At 46.9% G+C, this 20,155-nt stretch overlaps 1 protein-coding gene across 1 annotated transcript in view; it reads right to left on the bottom strand.

Annotated features, from left to right (window-relative positions):
- The window catches only part of mapk8ip1b (mitogen-activated protein kinase 8 interacting protein 1b), a 148,654-nt gene extending 133,341 nt beyond the window's left edge, over nt 1–15,313 (bottom strand). The window contains exon 1 of the mRNA XM_063063117.1: nt 15,120–15,313. Within this exon, the coding sequence (XP_062919187.1) occupies nt 15,120–15,199 (80 nt within the window). The 5' untranslated portion in view covers nt 15,200–15,313. The remainder of the gene's footprint in view (nt 1–15,119) is intronic.
- Nucleotides 15,314–20,155: the final 4,842 nt, after the last annotated feature.

Here is a 20,155-nt window from a genome sequence, read left to right as displayed (position 1 = left end):
CTAAGCACGTGCTACACCTTGCCCAAGGGTGACCTGCAGGCTAGCAGATGGAAGGAGCACATTACACCTCCTTTGATAAAGACGTATCTCTACCCTGCCACTCGAAATCAATCATTGTCCTTCTAAATAATATTCCACTCATCCACTATCTGGTCAAGATGTTTCCGAGCTGCGCTGCCTGTCCAGATCATGGCTCAGACCTACATCACTTTCTTAGGGTTGCAGGGCTGGTTTTGTGAACATCACGGGGAGTTGTGGGGGTCAAGTTAGGGTTTTAGAACAGGCATGAGAGGTCAGGGACAGTAAATGAATAGACCATTGGATATAGGAGCAGAATTAGACCACTCAGCCCATCCAGTATGCTCTGTCATTCCACCATGGTTTATTATCCCCCTCAATCCTATTCTCCTGCCTTCTCCCTGTAACCTTTGATGCCCTTACTAATCAAGAACCCATCAACCTCCACTTTAAATATACCCAGTGAAATGAAAGGTCTGGGGCAGGAGCTGGTGGTAAGAATGCTCCAGAGTCTAAAGCCAGTGATAATTCGGGAAGGTCGGGTCTGCAGGCGTTGAGGAAGAGGGGCTTGTTTTGCTGTTGTTTTATTCTGTTGTTGTTCTGCCAAGCATTGTGGGTACACTTTGTCAGCACATGAATGCGTGATGATTGCACTGTTTGTTCAAAATCAGAATCAGATTTATTATCACCGGCATGTGACATGAAATTTGTTAACTTAGCAGCAGCAGTTCAATGCAATACATAATCTAGCAGAGAGAAAAAAAATAAATAAAATAAAACATAATAATAAACAAGTAAATCAATTACACATATTGAATAGATTTTTTTTAAATGTGCAGACATACTGTATATTAAAAAAAAGTGAGGTAGTGTCCAAAGCTTCAATCTCCATTTAGGAATCGGATGGCAGAGGGGAAGAAGCTGTTCCTGAATCACTGAGTGTGTGCCTTCAGGCTTCTGTACCTCCTACCAGATGGTAACAGTGAGAAAAGGACATGTCCTGGGTGCTGGAGGTCCTTAATAATGGACGCTGCCTTTCTGAGACACCGCTTCCTAAAGATATCCTGGGTACTTTGTGGGCTACTGCCCAACGCAAACAACACATTTCACTGTACGTTTTGATATAGAGGAGACAAATAAATGAGTCTTAATCTGAACTGCAGGGGAAATAATGCCCCATTCATCCCGATATACTCCATCCACAGCTCTCGTGCACACTTACATCTCTTAAACATCTTCCACACAACTCAGTTTTAAACCCAGGTTTGCGGCAGCAAGTCTAGCTAGAAAATTTACTTGGCAATACAGCGCGGAGTAGGTCCTTCTGCCCTTCGAGCCATGTCTCTACAGCAACCCCTGACCAGCCCAGTTAACCCCAACCTAATCCGCAGACAATTTACAATGACTAATTAACCCACGCGGTGCATCTTTGGACTGTGGGAGGAAACCCACGCATTCCACAGGGAGGCCGGACAGAGACTCCTTACAGAACAGCGCTGGAAGTGAACCCTGAACTGCGAGCTGTAATAGCGTCACACTAGCTGCTGCACTACAGGGGTTAGCTCACATTTTTAAATGAAGGAACTATAAGAATAACAACAACAACTTATTTGGAGAGCACTTTTCATACAGATTATATAATTCAAAGTGCTTTACAATGGGATAAAGTACAAACATGAAAGTAAAAGACAAAATGACGCTAGTTAAATGCAAAGATAAATAAATAGGCTTTGAGTTGGTGTTCAGAAGTGTCAACTGGTCTGCGTCACTTACACTTTTAGGTATTGAGTTCCACAATTTAGGAGCATAGTCCAATTATTTTTGAGGGAGATTATTCAAATTTAAGAGACCAGCAGACGATGACATGAGAGCTCGAGCAGGATTACAAAACAAAAATGCTTCTGTGATGCACTCTGGTCCCAGAGCATTGAGAGCTTTAAAAACAAGTAAGGGAGCTTTAAAAACAAGTAAGGGAACTTTAAAGGGATACAGGAAGCCAATGCAGAGCAGTTGGGATGGGAGTGATAGGTTCCCTCATTCTGGTTTTAGTTACCCGCCTGGCAGCCGTGTGCTGAATGAGTTGAGGTTTGTCAATGGATAGCTTTGGAAGGCCAGTGAGCAAGTGTAAGATGCAAGTAGAGAGCGGCCACACTGCCCATCGGGGTAATGCATCACATAGCACAGCTATCTTGCAACTCCTGCAATGCAAGTTTGATCCTCACCTCCAGTGCAGGCTAGATGGAGTTTGTAGGCTCTCCATGACCATGGTGCTGGTCTCCTCCCCCCTCACAAGGACGTGATGGTGAGTTAGACAAACCTCTGTGTCGGCAAATGGAGGAGAGTCAAGGGGAGTGAATGAGAGTGAATAATCTGCAGAGCTTACTGGGAAATAGGGAGGAGGAGAATGGGACTCATGAGATTGCCTGCCAAAGAGCCAGCATGGATCAAAAGGGACAAATGGCACCCCTCTTGGTTATTACAAGTAGCAACAGTTCTCCCCCCCACCTCCCCCACACCCCATCTGAAACAGAACTATTTGTTCCAACTTTCTTTTCTAATCACAAGAACTGCAGAGGGTTATAAACTCAGCCAGCTCCTTCAGGGGCACAAATGTCCTCACCATTGAGGACATCTTTAAAAGGCAGTGCCTCGAGGCAGCGGCATCCACCACTCAGGCCCCTCAGCTCCCAGGACATACCCTTCGAAGGGTCTCGGGCCAAAACGTCAATTGTACTTTTTCTATAGTTGCTGCCTGGCCTGCCGAGTTCTTCCAGCATTTTGTGTGTGTTGCTCATACAGCTGTAACATGATGTTCCAACCCCTGGGGGCTGGAGGCCGATTACTACAAGTCAAGCAGTCTGAGCCAGAGAGTCTGGAGCCAAGGACTGGATTTGGGGCGGAGGTAGCCTGTCCTGGCGTTGGAGGTCTATGTTCGTGAGCGGTTAGGAGGGTTGGAAAGGGATTTGTTTTGCTGTTGTCTTGTTTTATTCTGTTGTCATTACTGCTTGTGCTGAACATTGCGAGCATGCTATGTTGGCACTGGAATGTGTGGTGACCCTTGTGGGCTGCCCCCAGCACATCCTAGGCTGTGTTGGTTGTTAATGCAAATAACGCATTTCACTGCGTGCTTCAATATAGTTGTGATAAAGAAATGAATCTGAACCTGTCCTGTACTCTACTCCGCCATGGACGGTGCCAATCACGACTCTGAAAGGAGGAGGATTGAGCTTGGGGCCAGCAACCCTGTCCTGTAAAAACCCCGATCTACAGAAACACCAACAGAAGCTCCAAGGACCTCATCCCCGGGAGAGGAAGGGTCCTCGAAGATGGGCTCCATTTGGCAACAACTGGAAAGACTGGTCCAGACAGAGGACTCTGGCAAGTTGCTGTTGGTAGCCTACACCCCGGGAGAGGTGGTGGGCTTAAAAGAGAAAGAAGAAGAAAAGAATCTGAACTCAATATCCTGACAAATGAAGGCACACTTGCTAGACACTTTCTTTACAACTCGATGTTACTAATCTCACAGGAACTACGTACCTGTACCCCGAGGTATCTCCGTTCTACAATATTATTTTGCTGCATTTGTTACAGTCACAGAGTCCAACAAGGCAGAAACAGAAAGATATTTGATTAAATTTCTCACCATTGAGCAAAGTAGAGTACAGCACAAGAACAGGCCCTTCAGCCCACAATGCCTGTGTTGAACACCGAGCCAAATTAAATTTCTGCCTCTACATAATCCATGAGGCCAAGTCACTGGATACATTTAAAGAGGAGGTTGATAGGTTAAGGGTGTCGAAGGTTATGGGGAAAAGGTTGGTGAATGGGGCTGAGAGGGAAAGTAAATCAGCCATGATTGAATGGCACAGCAGAGTCAATGGGCTGACTGACCTAATTCTGCCCCTATGTTCTGTGGTCTCATATCCTCTTCATATTGAAATTCCTATCTAAAAGCCTCTTAAACAGCTATCATATTTGCTTCTCCCACCACCCCGGCAGCTACCCACTCTGTAAAATAAATTACCCACATATCTCCTTTACACTTTCTTTCAAAGATTCAAAGAACATTTATTAGCTAAGATGTATAAATTATACAACCTTGAGATTTGTCTGCTTATAGGCAGCCACAAAGCAAGAAACCCTAAAGAACCCAGTTAAAAAAAGACCAACACCAACGAGAGCACAAATCATGCAAACAATAGAAGCGAGCAACAGCATTCTGAACCAGAGTGAGCCCTCAGATCCAAACCCCCGGACAGCCCAATGCCTCAGTCTCAGTTCCTCATATCAGTGGGGCAAATTGCTGCGAAGCTCACAGACATGAAGCTCAGCAGCTAGTACAGTCTCACAGCCACAGTGCGAAATCGGCCCGACCTTTGCCCTCCGTCATGTACCTTAGTCCTATGTCCTCTGATGTTTCACATCTATTGCCTGGGAAAAAAAAGATTCAGACTATCTATGCCTCTCATAATTTTATAACCCTCTACCAGGTCTCCCTTCAGCCTCTTATGTTCCAGAGAGAAAAGCCCAAGTTTATCCCACCTCTCCTTATAGCTCAAGCAGAGAGTCACAGAGCACTACAGCACAGAAACAGGCCCTTCGGCCCATCTAGTCCATGCCAAACGATTATCTGCCTAGTCCCATCGACCTCCATACCCTCCCATCCATGTACCTCTCCAAATTTCTCTTAAAGGTTGAAATCAAACACTCATCCACAACTTTCTCTGGCAGCTTGTTCCACACTGTCACGTACCCCATGACGGGTTAAAGAACCAGCAGAAATAGAAAACACCTTGGAATCTGGTATTACTGTTAACTAATACTCATTTATTAGTAACTACGCAATACATAATAAAATTCAGATATATCAAACAGGTTAGCAATGATTATGTATATAAACCAAGCTTCTTCAAACCTAGGGGTAAATGGATACAGTATTACAGTGATGAGTAAAGTTCAGTTCAGTTCGTGGTAGTGATGGAGAAAGGGAGGTGTTGTGGTTGTTCGACTATGCAGATGCCGTCGATTCTTCCCGAAATCCTTTAGAAGTCACCGAATGTGACCACAACAAGGGGACGGTTTTCTGTGGTGGAGTTATCAACCCAGGCGAGGGTTGGTCACACTAATAACTTCCCACCGGTCACACCTTTTCCACACTGCGAGAGCCACTGATCGATCCTCCAAAAACCCACCTTTCTGGGGGCACAACAAGCTCATCCAGTGTCCAAAATTATGTGTCTGTCTGTCTACCAGCTGACCTTCTATTTACCTCACCATGCTGAACACCAGCTGTCCATCAAGTAGCTCCTCCCTTCTCTCGCTGTAGGAGCTCAGAAGCTGGCAGTGTCCTTACAGAAATTCCAAACAAACTGTGAGCAGTCTTCGTCACTCTCTCTCTTAGTAACAAGGTGTTTGTGCTGTGCAGCTCTCTCTCTCTTTTTAAAAGCACAGTTCATAAGGGATAATTCAGGATCCCGTCACAACACTCACATGACCCTCTGATTGAAAAGGTTTTCTCTTCTGTTCCCCTTGAACATTTCACCTTTCACCCTTAATCCATGGTCTCAAGTTCGACTCACACCCAACCTCAGTGGAAAAAGCCAGCTTGCATTTAACCTATCTATACCCCTCATAATTTTGTATACCTCTATCAATTGCGCTCTAGGGAATAAAGTCTTAACCTCTTCAACCTCTCCCTAACACTCAGGACCCTAAGACCTGGCAATATCCTTCCAAATTTTCTTTGCATGCTTACAACCTTATTGACATCTTTTCTGTAGGTAGGTGACCAAAACTGGACACAGTACTCCAAATGTGGCCTCACCAACATCTTATACAATTTCAACATAACATCCCAACTCCTATACTCAGTACTTCGATTTACAAAGATGCTGAGATACATCCGAGGATGCACTGGGACATGTCATCGTGATGCAACCTGGGGTCATCGGGTGTTCCAGGCTTTTTAAACATCAGGCAAACCTCGCCAAGGTGACCTGGACAGAGTTGATCAGGCCCTGGCTTGTGTCACAGCAGCATTAGTCCGCCTCCACGTCCGCCTCTCGATCCATTGCCATCTGGACACTCGCTCCGGGTCCTCTGTGACAGCCTTGATGGATCTTTTCTTTGCAGCCCCCGTAATGCCAAGGAGAGAGTTGGTTTAGCAGAGCCAGCAGCCAGCAAAGCCTCAACACCCAACCTCTATCGGCTCGCAGCATACCCACCACCTCTCACTCCGGTACTGCTCCACCAGCTCCAGGTATTTGGCTCTCTTACACTCAAACGCCTCCTCAATCCAGTCCTCCGAAGGCTCTGTCAGTTCTAACTGCCTAGGGATTTCTGACAGAATGACTAAGTCAGGACTCAGTGAACATGATGCAATGAAGTCAGGGAACTTTAATTGCTTGCCAAGGTCAACCTTCAATTGTCAGTCAGACACTATGGCAAGCAAGCCTGCTGGAGATCTGGGTTGACAGAGGAGCTTACTGTTGTTAATGGCTGAGGAAATACTTTCTGACACTGCCTTCAGCACCCAGTCGGGCATCAGCTCTAGCAGCCTTCTCCCACGGCTTTTGGGCAGCTGCTGAAGAAGGTTGTTCCAGGGTCCCTCTGCCAGGCCAGAAAGGAAAAGTTGGTGCCTCGCTTTGCCCCTAAGCAAAAAGGTTTGCTGGACTAGTTAGGACATGGTTCACAGCCTGGATCATGAACTTGATGTGCTGGGGTTCTACCTGCCAGATGTTCGACCAGGAGATCTTCCACTTCAGCGCGCCCTCCCACCTGTCCAAGCTCCCTGCTTGGATACTACCACCCTTCCATCCTGGTGGTACCCACTTCCCCTACAGCTGCCCGCAGTTTGTGTCTGTCCCTGCCCTAGGCCCTGTCGAAGCAGGTTGAAGGGAAGCTGCCCAACCCAGCCTGACCTGACACCTCTGTCCCCTACCAAATCCCTGTGCCTCAGATGTGACTCAACTATCCACTACATCCCAGGCCTCCCATTCCCTGCCCATATAGATCTCAATGCCTGCTGATGAGACTTTGGGGCTGCTGGAATGTCTGTACAGCAGCAATTCTCTTGTATGGGGAAACTAGGAAGTCCTCGTACAAGTTGCTGAGAGGAAGCCACAGTTTATTCCTCTTCCCACACAGAGCAATGTTGCTCAGGCTACGTGGGAGGCCCAGCCGTCTTTGAAGGTAGCCATTGATCTTTCTTTCAAGAGTCTCAACTGTTGACATGGGTACATCATATACCAGCATGGGCCAGAGAATTACAGGGAGGATGCCATGTTGGTAGATCTAAGCCTTGAACTTGCCAGGTAGGACTGACATGTCCACACTGGACAGCCAGATTTCTAACTCCTTGGTGGTCTTCTGGATGGCAGCTGAATCTCTTTGGATGCGGCCAAACACCTTCGCTAGGCTCTTGACTGGTTTTTTATAGGCAGATGGGATAGCAATACCATCCAAGGAGAAATGGGGTGTCTGTGAGTCTGCCTTTCTTTAATTCCAGAGCCCTGGATGCCTCTGGCTTAAAGCTCATCCTTGCCCATGTGACGAGCCTCTTTAGCTCCTGGAGGATCCATCTGCTGCCTCTGACTGATGTAGTTGAAACCGTGAGATCATCCATGAAGGCTCTGATTGGGCGCTGCTGCACGCCTGTCTTAGAGGGCCTCTACACTCCGCTTCAGCTGCCTTAACCACCATATTCACTGTCAGAGAGGAGAAGATCACTGAGGTTGTATATTGATTATAATACCCTTCTCGGGCCGGTGCCAGCCCGACGTGGTCATTCCTGAGGAGACTCTCTGAAGTTCTCCCAGTAGTCCAGAATGCTGTCCTTTATCTTCCTCGGAACATGTAATCACTTCAGTGCAATCTCCACCAGCTTGTGTCATAATGACCTATATGCTTTGGCAAGGTCTAGCCATGGTACAACCAGGTCTCCCTGATCAGCTGGAAAACCACACTAGTGTGTTCCGGGCACCCTGGCGCTCTGGGAATTCCTCCTTTCTGTACAGATGTATCAATGTAGCTATTTTTGAGGAGAAACGCTGTCAGGCGATGGGAAACCACACTGAAAAAGATCTTCCCTTCCACACTGAGCAGCAAGGTGAATATAAATGTTCAATGTCCTTGGAGTTCTCCTCTCTGGGGATCCATACTCCCTCTGCACACCTCCACTGGACCATGACCTAACCCCTACGCTAGATAACCCAAAGAAATTTCCAAAGTAGCTGGAAGAGCTTCGGACAGTGCTTGTACACGTTGTAGGATACTCCGCTGGGACCAGGATCAGAATTAGCTCTGGCTGTTCTGGCTACTTCGTGGATCTCCTTACAGCCAGGCTCCTTGCCATTGAACTCAACCACAGCAGGAGCAGGGTTTGCTAGGGTGCTATGGCTTCCTGGCTCTAGCTCCCTCTCTGAGACACTGAGGGAGTTCTGCAGGTGCAGATCCATCTATTATTTGGAGCATGTGAGGTGCCCACTACGCTCATGTCCCAGCAGCTGCTTGGCAAATCCGTAGGGTTTCTCAATAATGGCAGCACATTTACTGGTTCATTTTTTGTTTTCTCTCTCTCTCTCTCTCTCTCGTCTTCCATGCCATCCTGCCCTGCGCAGTCCCGTAATCTTACAGGACGTTACAGAGCTTGGCAGATAGTGGTTTCTCCTTTTCACCTGCCCCCACCCCCAGTATTGTTTAGCCAGGGATCGGAGCTCTCAACAAAGCTCATTCATTTTGGCTGCTCTATGATTTATTATGTAGAGAGCTTTGCTGACTTTCTTCTCTGTTAGAATCTCTCAGTAGCAAAGTTGTCATGATCTGGAATCGTCTGTTGATATCTTCCTTAGCTACTGTCCAAAGGCCAAAAGCTCACTTTACAACCCTACCAACCTTGTGGCGTCACTTTCAAGGAATTATGGATCTGTATTTCCAGATCCCTCCATTTTCTGCACTCCTCAGTGCCCTATCGCTCACCATGTAAGCCCTACCCTGGTTTGTCCACCCAAAGTGCAATACCTCACAGTTGTCTGCACTAAATTCCATCTGCCATTTTTCAGCCCGTTTTTCCAGCTGGTCCAGATCCCACTGCCAGCTTTGATAGTCTTCCTCGCTGTCCACTCCACTCCTAATCTAGGTGTCATCTGAAAATTTGCTGATCTGGTCTGCCACATCATCATCCAGATCATTAATATAGATGACAAACAATAACGGACCCAGTACTGATCCCTGTGGTACACCACTAGTCACAGGCCTCCAGTCAGAGGGGGTAACCATCTACTAGCACTCTCTGACTTCTCCCAAGAAGCCAAGGTCGAATCTAATTTTCCAGGAATTTACACAATATTTTGAGACCAGCACTTTGTTATTTCCACATTGAAATACATGAATCGATTCCTCGAACCACTACCTGCAATGTTAGTATTTTAGAAAGAGTGAAACATTAACCATATTGGCATACGCTCAGCAGCCTCTTTATTAGACACACTGTACATCTGCTCATTAATGCAAATAACTAATTAGCCAATCATGTACCAGCAACTCAATACATAAAAGCATACAGACATGGTCAAGAGGTTCAGTTGTTATTCAGAATGGGGAAGAAATGTGATTTAAGTGACTTTGACCATGGAATGATTGTTGGTGCTCAGAATCTCAGAAACTGCTGATCTCCTGGGATTTTCATGCACAACAGTCTCTAGAGTTTACAGAGAATGGTGTGAAAAACAAAAAGCATCCAGTGAGTAGCAGCTCTGTGGGTGAAAATGCCTTGATAATGAGAGAGGACAGATCGGTTCAAACTGACAGGAAGGTGACAGTCACTCAAATAACCACGCATTACAACAGTGATGTGCAGAAGAGCATCTCTGGATGACCAACATGTCAAACCATGAAGGAGATAGGCTACAGCAGAAGACCATAAATATACATTTCAGAAACCTGACAAAGTTAACGGGGAGAACAGGTTTCAGGAAGAGATTATAGAGACTTCATCAGTAAAATGTACATCCACAAATGGCAGTGAGGCTAATACGGGAGAGTTAAGAGGGATTTAAGTGTTTAAAAGGCATTTAGACAGGCCCATGAACGGGCAGGGAATGTGGGATAGGGACTGTGAGATTAGTCTCGATTAGCATCATGGACCAAAGATCCTGTTCTTGTCCTGCACTGTTCCATGATTCCTGAATTGCAGGGCAGGAGAAATCTAGATTGAAAAACTGCCTAATGCATGTAAGGAAAATTCCAACTGTCTTTCACAAGCCAGCCAGAGCTCATACTGACAACCAGATGGAACAGCACACACCACCTCAACTGAAAAACTCAACAGGGCACAATATCTTGGAGCAGAAACGCAAAGGGATGGAATAACAGAAAGTGACTCATAAAGCACATCGTAACATTCAAAACCAGCCGCCATGGTACTGCAGCGGTTATTGCGATGCTATTACAGGCCGGGGTGTCGGAATTCAGAGTTCAATTCCAGCTTCCTCTGTAAGGAGCTTGAACGCTCTCCCAGTGATTACCTAGATTTCCTCTGGGTGCTCCGGTTTCCCCCACATTCCGAAGACATGCCGGTTGGTAGGTTAATTGTCCCATGATTAGGCTAGGGTTGAATAAATGGGTTGCTCAGCAGTGTGGCTTGTTCAGCCGCAAGGGCCTGCTGCCCACTGAATCTCTAAATAAAATATACAAACGATCGAGGAATCCAACGGGTCAGGCAGCATCTGTGGAGGGAGGTGAACCTTTCAGCTTTAAGACCCTTCATCTGGATTCACCTCAGTCCAAATGAAGGGTCTCAATTCGAAACGCCGACCATCCATTTCCCTCCACAGATGCTGCCTGACCTGCTGAGTTCCTCCAGCTAACACATGCAAAATGCTGGAGGAACTGAGCAGGTCAGGCAGCACCTACGGAGATGAATAAACCGTCGAAGGTTCAAGCTGAGACCCTTCATCAAGAGTGGAGAAAAAAAAAGGAGAAGACTTTTGTGTATGCTTCTCCAGATTTCCTGCATCTGCATTCTCCTGTGGCTCCACAGAATGAAGAACAGTATAACACAGACCCTTCGACACATGACACCATCCAAATGAAACAGGAAGAGTCCTAGAAAATGTAACAGAATCTGTCTAATCCAGAGGTCATTCAAACGACAGCTCGGCAATCCTTGCTTGCTACAGAGCCACTAACATCCTTATAACCTCTCAAAGCACTTAAATTCCTGAGAAATGCTTTGGAGTTATAAAATTTTTCTTTTAGAAAATGTTGCCAGCCTATTTGTGTACAGCAAGCCCCCATCACTAAAAATGTTTTCAGTCATTGGGGTTGTGAGATCGTTTTGTCCAGGTCACTGGAGTGGCTCCTGAGCAGTGGACAATGCTGCAATCTACCATCTCCAGCAATCCGAGTTAGACACAGGAACAGAATTAGGCCATTCGGTCCATAGAGTCTGCTCCACCATTCCATCATGGCTGATTTATCATCACTCTCGACCCCATTCTCTCGCCTTCTCCCCACAACCTTTGATGCCCTGACTAATCAAGAATCTATCAACCTCCCACTGTAGTCCAGATTAAGAGTCAGAGCCCGAAACATTGACTCCTTTCCGTATATGCTGGCTGGACAGCTGAGTTCCTCCAGTATTGTGTGTGTGTTGCTCTGCTTTAAATATACCTGATGACTTGGCCTTCACAGCCATCTGTGGCAATGAATTCCACAGATTCACCACCCTCTGGCTAAAGAAATTCCCCCTCATATCTGTTCTAAAGGGGCACTTTTCTGTTCTGAGACTCTGTCTCGGATCGAGGATCAGATTCCCCCACTGTAGGAAATATCCTCTCTACATCCACTCATCTAGGACTTTCAATATTCAATAGGTTTTAATATAATTGCCCTTCATTCTTCTAAACTCTACATCAGAAGTTCCCAACCTTCCTTACGCCATGGACCAATACCACTGAGCAAGGGGTCCACAGGCCCCAGGTTGGGAAAGCCGACTCCATAGAGTACAGGTCCAGGGCCGTCAAATGTTCCTCGTGCAGTAACTCTCTCATTCCCAGGATCATTCCTGTGATCAGTCTCTGGACCCTCAGCTGCTGCCTGTGTGGGGTTTGCACGTTTTCCCTGTGACGGTGATGTTGTAGGCGTGGTCCCCCCGCCCCGTTACTCCAGATTCCTCCCCTATCTCACTAACCGGTGGGTCGGTAGATGAATTACTGACTGTGAACTGCCCTTGGAGAGTGCAGGTGGGTGATAGAATCTAGGGAGTCTGTTGATGGAAGTGTGTGTGTGTGTGTGTGTGTGTGTGTGTGTGTGTGTTTTGGGGGGGGAGGAATTGAACAGAACAGAATTAATACAGAGCAACGCACACAAGATGCTGGAGGAACTCAGCAGGTCAAGTAGCATCTTTGGAAAAGAGTAAACAGTCAACGTTTCAGGCCAAGACCCTTCTTAAGGACTGGAAAGGAAGCAGTGAAATTAGAGTACGAAGGTGGGGGGGGGAGAGGAAGAAGCACAAGGTGATGGGCGAAACCAGGAGAGGGGAAGGGGTGAAGTAAAGAGCTGGGAAGTTGACTGGAGAAAGAGATAAAAGGTACCTCCCTCTGGTGCTCCTCTCTTTTCCCTTCTTCCATGGTCTTCTGTCCTCTATCAGATTCCCCTTTCTCCAGCCCTTTATCTCTTTCACCTATCAACTTCCCAGCTCTTTACTTCACCCCTCCCCCTCTCCTGGTTTCACCCATCATCTACCACCTCGTACTTTTTCCTCCCTTCCCCCCACCTTCTTACTCCTCATCTTTTTTTTCTTGTCCTGATGAGTGGGCACATGGTCAAGTGGTTAAGGCATTGGACTAGCGACCTGAAGGTCGTGAGTTTGAGCCCCAGCCGAGGGAACGTGTTGTGTCCTTGAGCAAGGCGCTTAATCACACATTGCTCTGCAACAACACTGGTGCCAAGCTGTATGGGTCCTAATGCCCTTCCCTTGGACAACATTGGTGTCCTGGAGAGGGGAAACTTGCAGCATGCTGGTCTTCCATACAACCTTGCCCAGGCCTGCGCCCTGGAGAGTGAAGACTTTCCAGGCGCAGATCCATGGTCTCACAAGACTAACAGATGCCTTAATAATAAATGAAGGGTCTTAGCCCGAAATGTTGACTGTTCTACTCTTCTGTTGTTGCTGCCTGGTCTGCTGAGTTCCTCCAGCATTCTGTGTGTGTTGTTTTGGATTTCCAGCATCTGCAGATTTTCTTGTGTTGAATATTAATGCAGGGCAAGCGTCAGTGGTTGGATGGTGGATAGTACAGACACTGTGGGCCAAAGGACCTGTTTCCCTGCTATATGGCTCTATATAGCATGACTCTAACCTCTCCCATCCACCTGAGCGGACACGCAGAGTGTCTGCGTGATATCACAAATCTGTTGTGGGCAGTAAGGCACGGTTTTCACAGCATTGATGGCCCAGATTCACTCCCGTTGTATGTTTCCCTGTGGCCACGCGGGTTTCCTCCAGGTGCTCCGGTTTCCTCCCACAGTCCAAAGACAGGTTAGAGTTAGTAAATTGTGGGCATGCCATAGTGGCGCCGGAAGCTTGGCGACACTCGCGGGCTGTCTCCAGCATGTCCTTGGACTGTGTTGGTCAGTGACACAAATGATGCATTTCACTGTGTGTTTCACTGTACACTCAAGTGTCACTTTACAGTTCACATTCTGTTATTAGGTACTGCTCGTAAATGCAAATATCTGAACAGCCAATCATGTGGCAGCAACTCAGTGCATAAAAGCATGCTGACATGGTCAAGAGGTTCAGTTAAACATCCTACTGGATTATGTGCCTGTGGTAGTCCAGAGACTGTCCAGCATGTTTTGCTGAGCTGTAATCAATACAAAATTGAAAGAAGCATGCTGTTCAAGAGGCTATCTGGCTTAAATTTATTTTGGTTTTCTATTAAATCTTTGTTTGGCCATCAAGAGAATCAACATCTGATTTAAGAGCCTAATTATTCAGTTTATACGCGAGACTAGGTTGTATTTGAGTTCTTTGAAGTTCTATAATTAATTATACATCCTGGGGAGGGCTGTAATACGCCTAGATGCGTTTAAACAGCCGGAAATAGAAGAAGAAGAGGTTCAGTTGTTCAGACCAAACATCAGAATGAGGAAGAAATGTGAACTAAGTGACTTTGATTGTGGGTGTTGATGTCAGACTGGGTTGGTTTGTGTATCTCAGACACTGCTGATCTCCTGGGATTTTCACCTCTAGAAAATGATGTAAAAAGCAAAAAAAAAAACACATCCAGTGAGCGGCAATTCTGTGGGTGAAAACGCCTTGTTAATGAGAGAGGTCAGAGGAGAACGGCCAGACTGGTTCAAGCTGACAGGAAGGTGTCTGTAACCGCCAGTTACAACAGTGGTGGGCGGAAGAGCATCTCTGAACGCTCAACACAACGTCAGACCATGAAGCAGACGGACTACAGCAGCAGACCCCACTAGGCTCTACTCCTGTCCCTAGTAAAGTGGCCACTGAATGTCCATGTGACAAATAAAGCTCATGTCTCAACCCAAAGCAACCTTTCCCTCAAAGGGTTAAACATGCCGGCTCGATGCTGAGTGTGTGACACACACCCCGAGATCAAGAGCTCCCACCTCTCGATCAACGCAAACATCACAGCTGCAGGTTAGTTCAACACGTCAAAATAACAATAATTAATATAAATACAATATTCCTGCAACATTTAAAAAAAAACACTGCTGCGGTTTCAGCGAGAGGTCTGGCCGCCTCTTAACTGGGTAATTAAATCTCACCCTCGCCTGGTTTCCCTTCCCAGATACCAGCCCACGCCCTGAATTCTCTCTCCCGGCAGATAACGTGATTGCAAAACATAAGTTGCACAGAAAACAACCGTAAAAAGAAATTATATTTAAAAAAATAAACGCCCCAATTATTTCCAAGGTAGAGTGAGTGAAGATGCGAGAGGGGAGAGGCAGGTGCGACACCCCCACGCCCCTGGCATCTTTCTCGGTTAAACAGATATTCTTTCTGGACCATTCTGGGCAAAGCTGCTTCTGATTGAGGTCGGGCTCGAGTAACAGCGAGACGCCGGGTTTACCTGCAGTTTCCCGGCGAGGTGATGCGCAGCCCCAGGAAGGGGGAGGCGGGCGGGGAATTTATGGAGTCCATATCCGCCATCCCTTCATTCCTGCCGCCGAAGAGATACCGAGCTCCTTCACTGCGCCAGCCCGGAGTGTCGCCACCGAGCCCACACCATCGCCGGCTCCCCGCTTCTGTCCATCAGCGGGTCCTCCTTCGTCCCCCTCCCGCCCCCCAGACCCCCTTCCTCGCCCACCTCCCCTGCCGGTGCAGGGCTTTTCCAAAGTGTGTGATGTGTTCCACCGTAATACGACGTGGTCGGGTCACACCCAGGCAGGCAGCGCTGGAAGACCTCCCCCGCCGCCCTGCTCCACCAACTCCTGGGATCCTCGCAAAGCCGGCATCAGTCTGTGATGCTGCCGACTCCCCCGGGATGATTCTGACAGAAATCATTGGGTGTCAATGGATTTCTAAAAAATCTATAAACATGTTCATATCTGTATTTACAGAATATTGGAATAAATAAGATGAAGGCAAGATAATAGAGAATGGGTGACAGATGCCTGTGCAAGACATTGGAGATGGACCAATGGTGAAGGAGTATAGGTTGACCTATTGATGTCAGGAGGTCAAGTGGAGATGACCAAATAGAGCTGGCACTGTCTCTCTAGCAAAGGGATGCAATTTGTCCCAATGCCTCAACTACACCCAGGACATCACTTCTCATGGCTTATGTTTTTTTGAGTGACTATGCTTTTTTTTGGGGTTCGGTATTTTGAATTGAGCTGTGTATGTCTTGCCACTTGGCCCCAGAGGAACCCTGTTTCATTTGGCTGTATTTATCTATGGTTGAATGACAATTAAACTTGAATTTGAACAACTTAGCACTATGCTCGGGTTGTGAGTTAGCACAAATGAGCAACACAGTGATGGTGGAACTCATTGTGTCAGGCAGCGTCCATGGAGTGAAATGGACAGTCAACGTTTCAGGTTGAGACCCTTCACCTGGACTGTAAGATGAAAGGGGAAATAACCAGTATAAGGAGATAAGGGGGGAAGTGTATCCCAGATTGGAAATGGAATTGGTTGATTATTGTCACTTGTACTGAGATACAGAATAAAGCTTGTCTTGCGTACTGTTCATACAGATCAGATCATTACACAGTGCATTGAGGTGGAAAAAGGTCAAGCAATAACAATTGCAGAATAAAGTGTAACAATTATAAAAAGAAGTGCAGTGCAGGTAAACGATAAAGTGCAAGATGATAATGATTTAGATTGTGAGGTCAAGAGTCCAACTGATTACACTAAGGAACTGTCTTCAGATTTATTTATCCCAAGTACATTGAAATTTACAGCAAAATGTGTCATTTGTGTTAACAACCGACGCGCCTAAGTATGTGCTGGGGGCAGCCCACAAGTGTCGGCACACATGCAGGCTCCAACAGAGCTTGTCCACGATGCTCAGCAGAATAACACAGAACACAACTGAAGTTTCACGTTGAATGTTTTGTGTGGAATGACGTTAATGTGAAATCTTGACTTGTCCATTTCCCTCCACTGATGCTGCCTGACTCCCTGAGTTCCTGCAGTTTGTTTACCAAATTTCCCTCCAGATTCCAGCATCTTCAGTCTCCCGTGTCTCCTTTGTATTGCAACATTGACCACTACTCTCAGCTAAGGTGGTTACATCTAAACCAGGGCTTCCCAACCTTTTTTATGCCATGGGCCAATACCATGAAGCAAAGAGTCTGTGGACCCCAGGCTGGGAACCCCTGTAACAGGGATGGTGTGTAGAGTGGAGTGAACTGGAAGGGGGGTAAGACATAGAAACAAGAACAATACTGCACAGGAACAGGCCCTTCAGCCCACTATGTTGTGCCGAGCCAATTAAATTAGTAATCAAATTACTCAACTAAACTAATATCTTCTGCCTACATAATGTCCATGTCCTTCCATTTTCCTCATATTCATGTACCTATCTAAACATCTCTTAAAAGACCCTAACGTACCTGCCTCTACCACCATCCCAGGCAGTGCATTCCAGACACCTCCACCTCTGTATGAAACAACTTGCCCCTCACATCTCCTTTGAAGTTACCCTCTCTCACCTGAAACACATGCGCCCTGGTATTAGACATTTCAACCCCTAGGTAAAGGCACTCCCTGTCTGCTCTATCTCTGCCTCTCATAATCGTATGAACCTCCATCAGATCTCCCCTCAGCCTCCACCGCTCCAGAGAGAACAATCCGAGTTGTCCACTCTCTCCTTCTGGCTCATTGTACTTTAATCCCCATCTCCCAGTGAGAAGGTTTGAGGGTTTGGACTAATGGTTTGTTCAAAAACCTCCTCACCAGGTCAGTCTGGTGATGAATGTTTGTCCTATGAAAAGAGATATTATATCATTCTTTGGAGAGAAGGAGGATGAGAGGAGACATGATAGAGGTGTACAAGATAATAAGAGGAATAGATAGAGTGGATAGCCAGCGCCTCTTCCCCAGGGCATCACTGCTCAATACAAGAGGACATGGCTTTAAGGTAAGCGGTGGGAAGTTCAAGGGGGACATTAGAGGAAGGTTTTTTACTCAGAGAGTGGTTGGTGCGTGGAATACACTGCCTGAGTCAGTGGTGGAGGCAGATACACTAGTGAAGTTTAAGAGACTACTAGACAGGTATATGGAGGAATTTAAGGTGGGGGAGTTATATGGGAGGCAGGATTTGAGCATCGACACAACATTGTGGGCCGAAGGGCCTGTACTGTGCTGTATTGTTCTATGTTCTATTCTTTATTCTTTATAAGTGTTGAATGATATTCTTTTTTGTTGCAACAACACACCACAAGAAATTGCTAATACATGTAAGTGTTATCATCATCATTATATGCCATGTCGTATGATGTGTGCAGTTATGGTTTTTTCACCATGATTGTTGCTGGCAATTTTTTCTACAAAAAGTGGTTTGCTATTGCCTTCTTCGGGCAGTGTCTTCACAAGGTGGGCGACCTCAGCCATTAACAATTCCCTTCAGAGATTGTCTGCCTGGCGTCAGCAGTTACAGAACCAGGACTTGCGATGTGCACCGGCTGCTCATGTGATCATCCACCACCTGCTCCCGTGGCTTCTTGTGACCCTGAACGGGGCGCCACACCTTGCCCAAGGGTGACCTGCAGGCTAGTGGAGGAAAGGAGTGCCTTATACCTCCTTCGGTAGAAACGTATCTCCACCCCATCATTTAAATGTAATTGGTGACTAAAGTTGATCCTCCATCCTTGATCCTTGGGAGATAGGCCCACGTAGCTCCTGTACTGCCAGCTGTGTCCAGCCACACAGTTGTGGGTGCAGTTGGCTGAGCACGTGTCTTAGAGGTGGCCGGAGTTGATTGTCAGTGAGCAGGAGCTGCTACTTCTGACCCACACTGACTGTAGTCTCCCAGTGAGGAAGTCAAGGAACCAGCTGCAGAGGGAGGCCCAGGTTTTGAATCAGAATCAGAATCCCTGACAGATGTCTTGATATTTGCTGTTCTGTGGCAGAAGTACAGGCAACACATGTAATAGAGTTTAAATCATAATAAGAAATACATGTTCACAAAATACATAAGTAGTGCATTAAAACAAGAGCGGAAAGTAGGGAGGTAGTGTACATGGGTTCATTGTTTGGAAAGCTGATGGTAGCGGGGAAGAAGCTGTTCTTAAAATGTTGAGTGTGTGTCTTCAGGTTCCTGTGCCTTCTCCCTGATGGTAGCAATAAGAAGAGGCAAGTCCTGGGTGATGGGGGTTCTTAATAATGGATGCTCCTTTTTGAGGCATTTTTTTAGGCATCCGTTAGTCTCGGGAGACCATGGATTTGCGCCTTGGAAGGATTCCAGGGTGCAGGCCTGGGCAAGGTTATATGGAAGACCGGCAGTTGCCCATGCTGCAGGTCTCCCCTCTCCATGACACCGATGTTTCCAAGGGAAGGGCATTAGGACCCATACAGCTTGGCACTGGTGTTGTCACAGAGCAATGTGTGGTTAAGTGCCTTACTCAAGGACACAACACACTGCCTCAGCTGAGGCTTGAACTAGCGATCTTCAGATCACTAGACCGACGCCTTAACCACTTGGCCACGCGCCAACACCTTTGTGAAGGCATCTTTGAGGCATTACCTTTTGAAGATGTCCTCAGTGGGGGGGGGAAGGCTGGTGCCCATGATGGAGCTGTTTGAGTTTACAACCCTCTGCAGCTTTTTCTAATCATGTGCAGTCACAATGGTCCATACCAGAGGCTTGTTGATTAGTACGGAGGGGATGGTGGTGTTGAACACTAAGCTGTAATCAATAAACAGTAGCCTCATGTAGGTATTGCTGTTGTCCAGGTGACCCAAGGCCAAGTGGAGAGCCAATGAGATTGCATCTGCTGTGGACCCGTTGTGGTGGTGAGAGTTAAGGCTGATTTATACTTGTGCATCAAATCGATGCGTAGGTACGGCGTAGCCATGAACCCTACACAGAGCTTACGCGGATCCCTACGCCATAGCCTGACGCGCACCTCTCCCAAAATGTAATTATGCATCGCGGCAACGCAGACCGCAACAACTGTGATTGGTCCGCTTGGTAGCATCGCATTTCCTCCTACGCCGCAATAGCTTCCCATTGGGTGACTGAAGGGCAGGGGAGGAACTCTGGCTGCAATGCTTTCCATAAAGCTTTACAGACCTCCAAAATTATGGAGGACACATTTTGCTTTTACGAAAAAAGACGCTCGCTTCTTGTTTACCCCGAGAAAGACTACCATGACCATGAAGCCTTGCACGGGCAGGTGTGTGCGCATGCGTGACGTGCGAATACGTGATGTGCTCATGCGTGTATGTGCCTGAATTGCAGAGTGATGCAGACACACCAATGCACAAGTATAAATGCTCACAACGACGTAAGCTAGTACGCACAAGTATAAATCAGCCTTCAGAGTCCCAGCACTGTTCCCTGTGGGGCACCACTGGTCACAACGTTCCCATCACAAAAGCAACCCTCCTCTTTCCGGGCCGACTTTAAATCCAGGTCCCACAACAAAGAAGGGT

This window comes from Mobula hypostoma, chromosome 11, assembly GCF_963921235.1.
Source record: "Mobula hypostoma chromosome 11, sMobHyp1.1, whole genome shotgun sequence".
In the NCBI taxonomy this organism is placed as follows: Eukaryota; Metazoa; Chordata; class Chondrichthyes; order Myliobatiformes; family Myliobatidae; genus Mobula; species Mobula hypostoma.
This window is presented reverse-complemented; position numbering and strand designations above follow the sequence as displayed.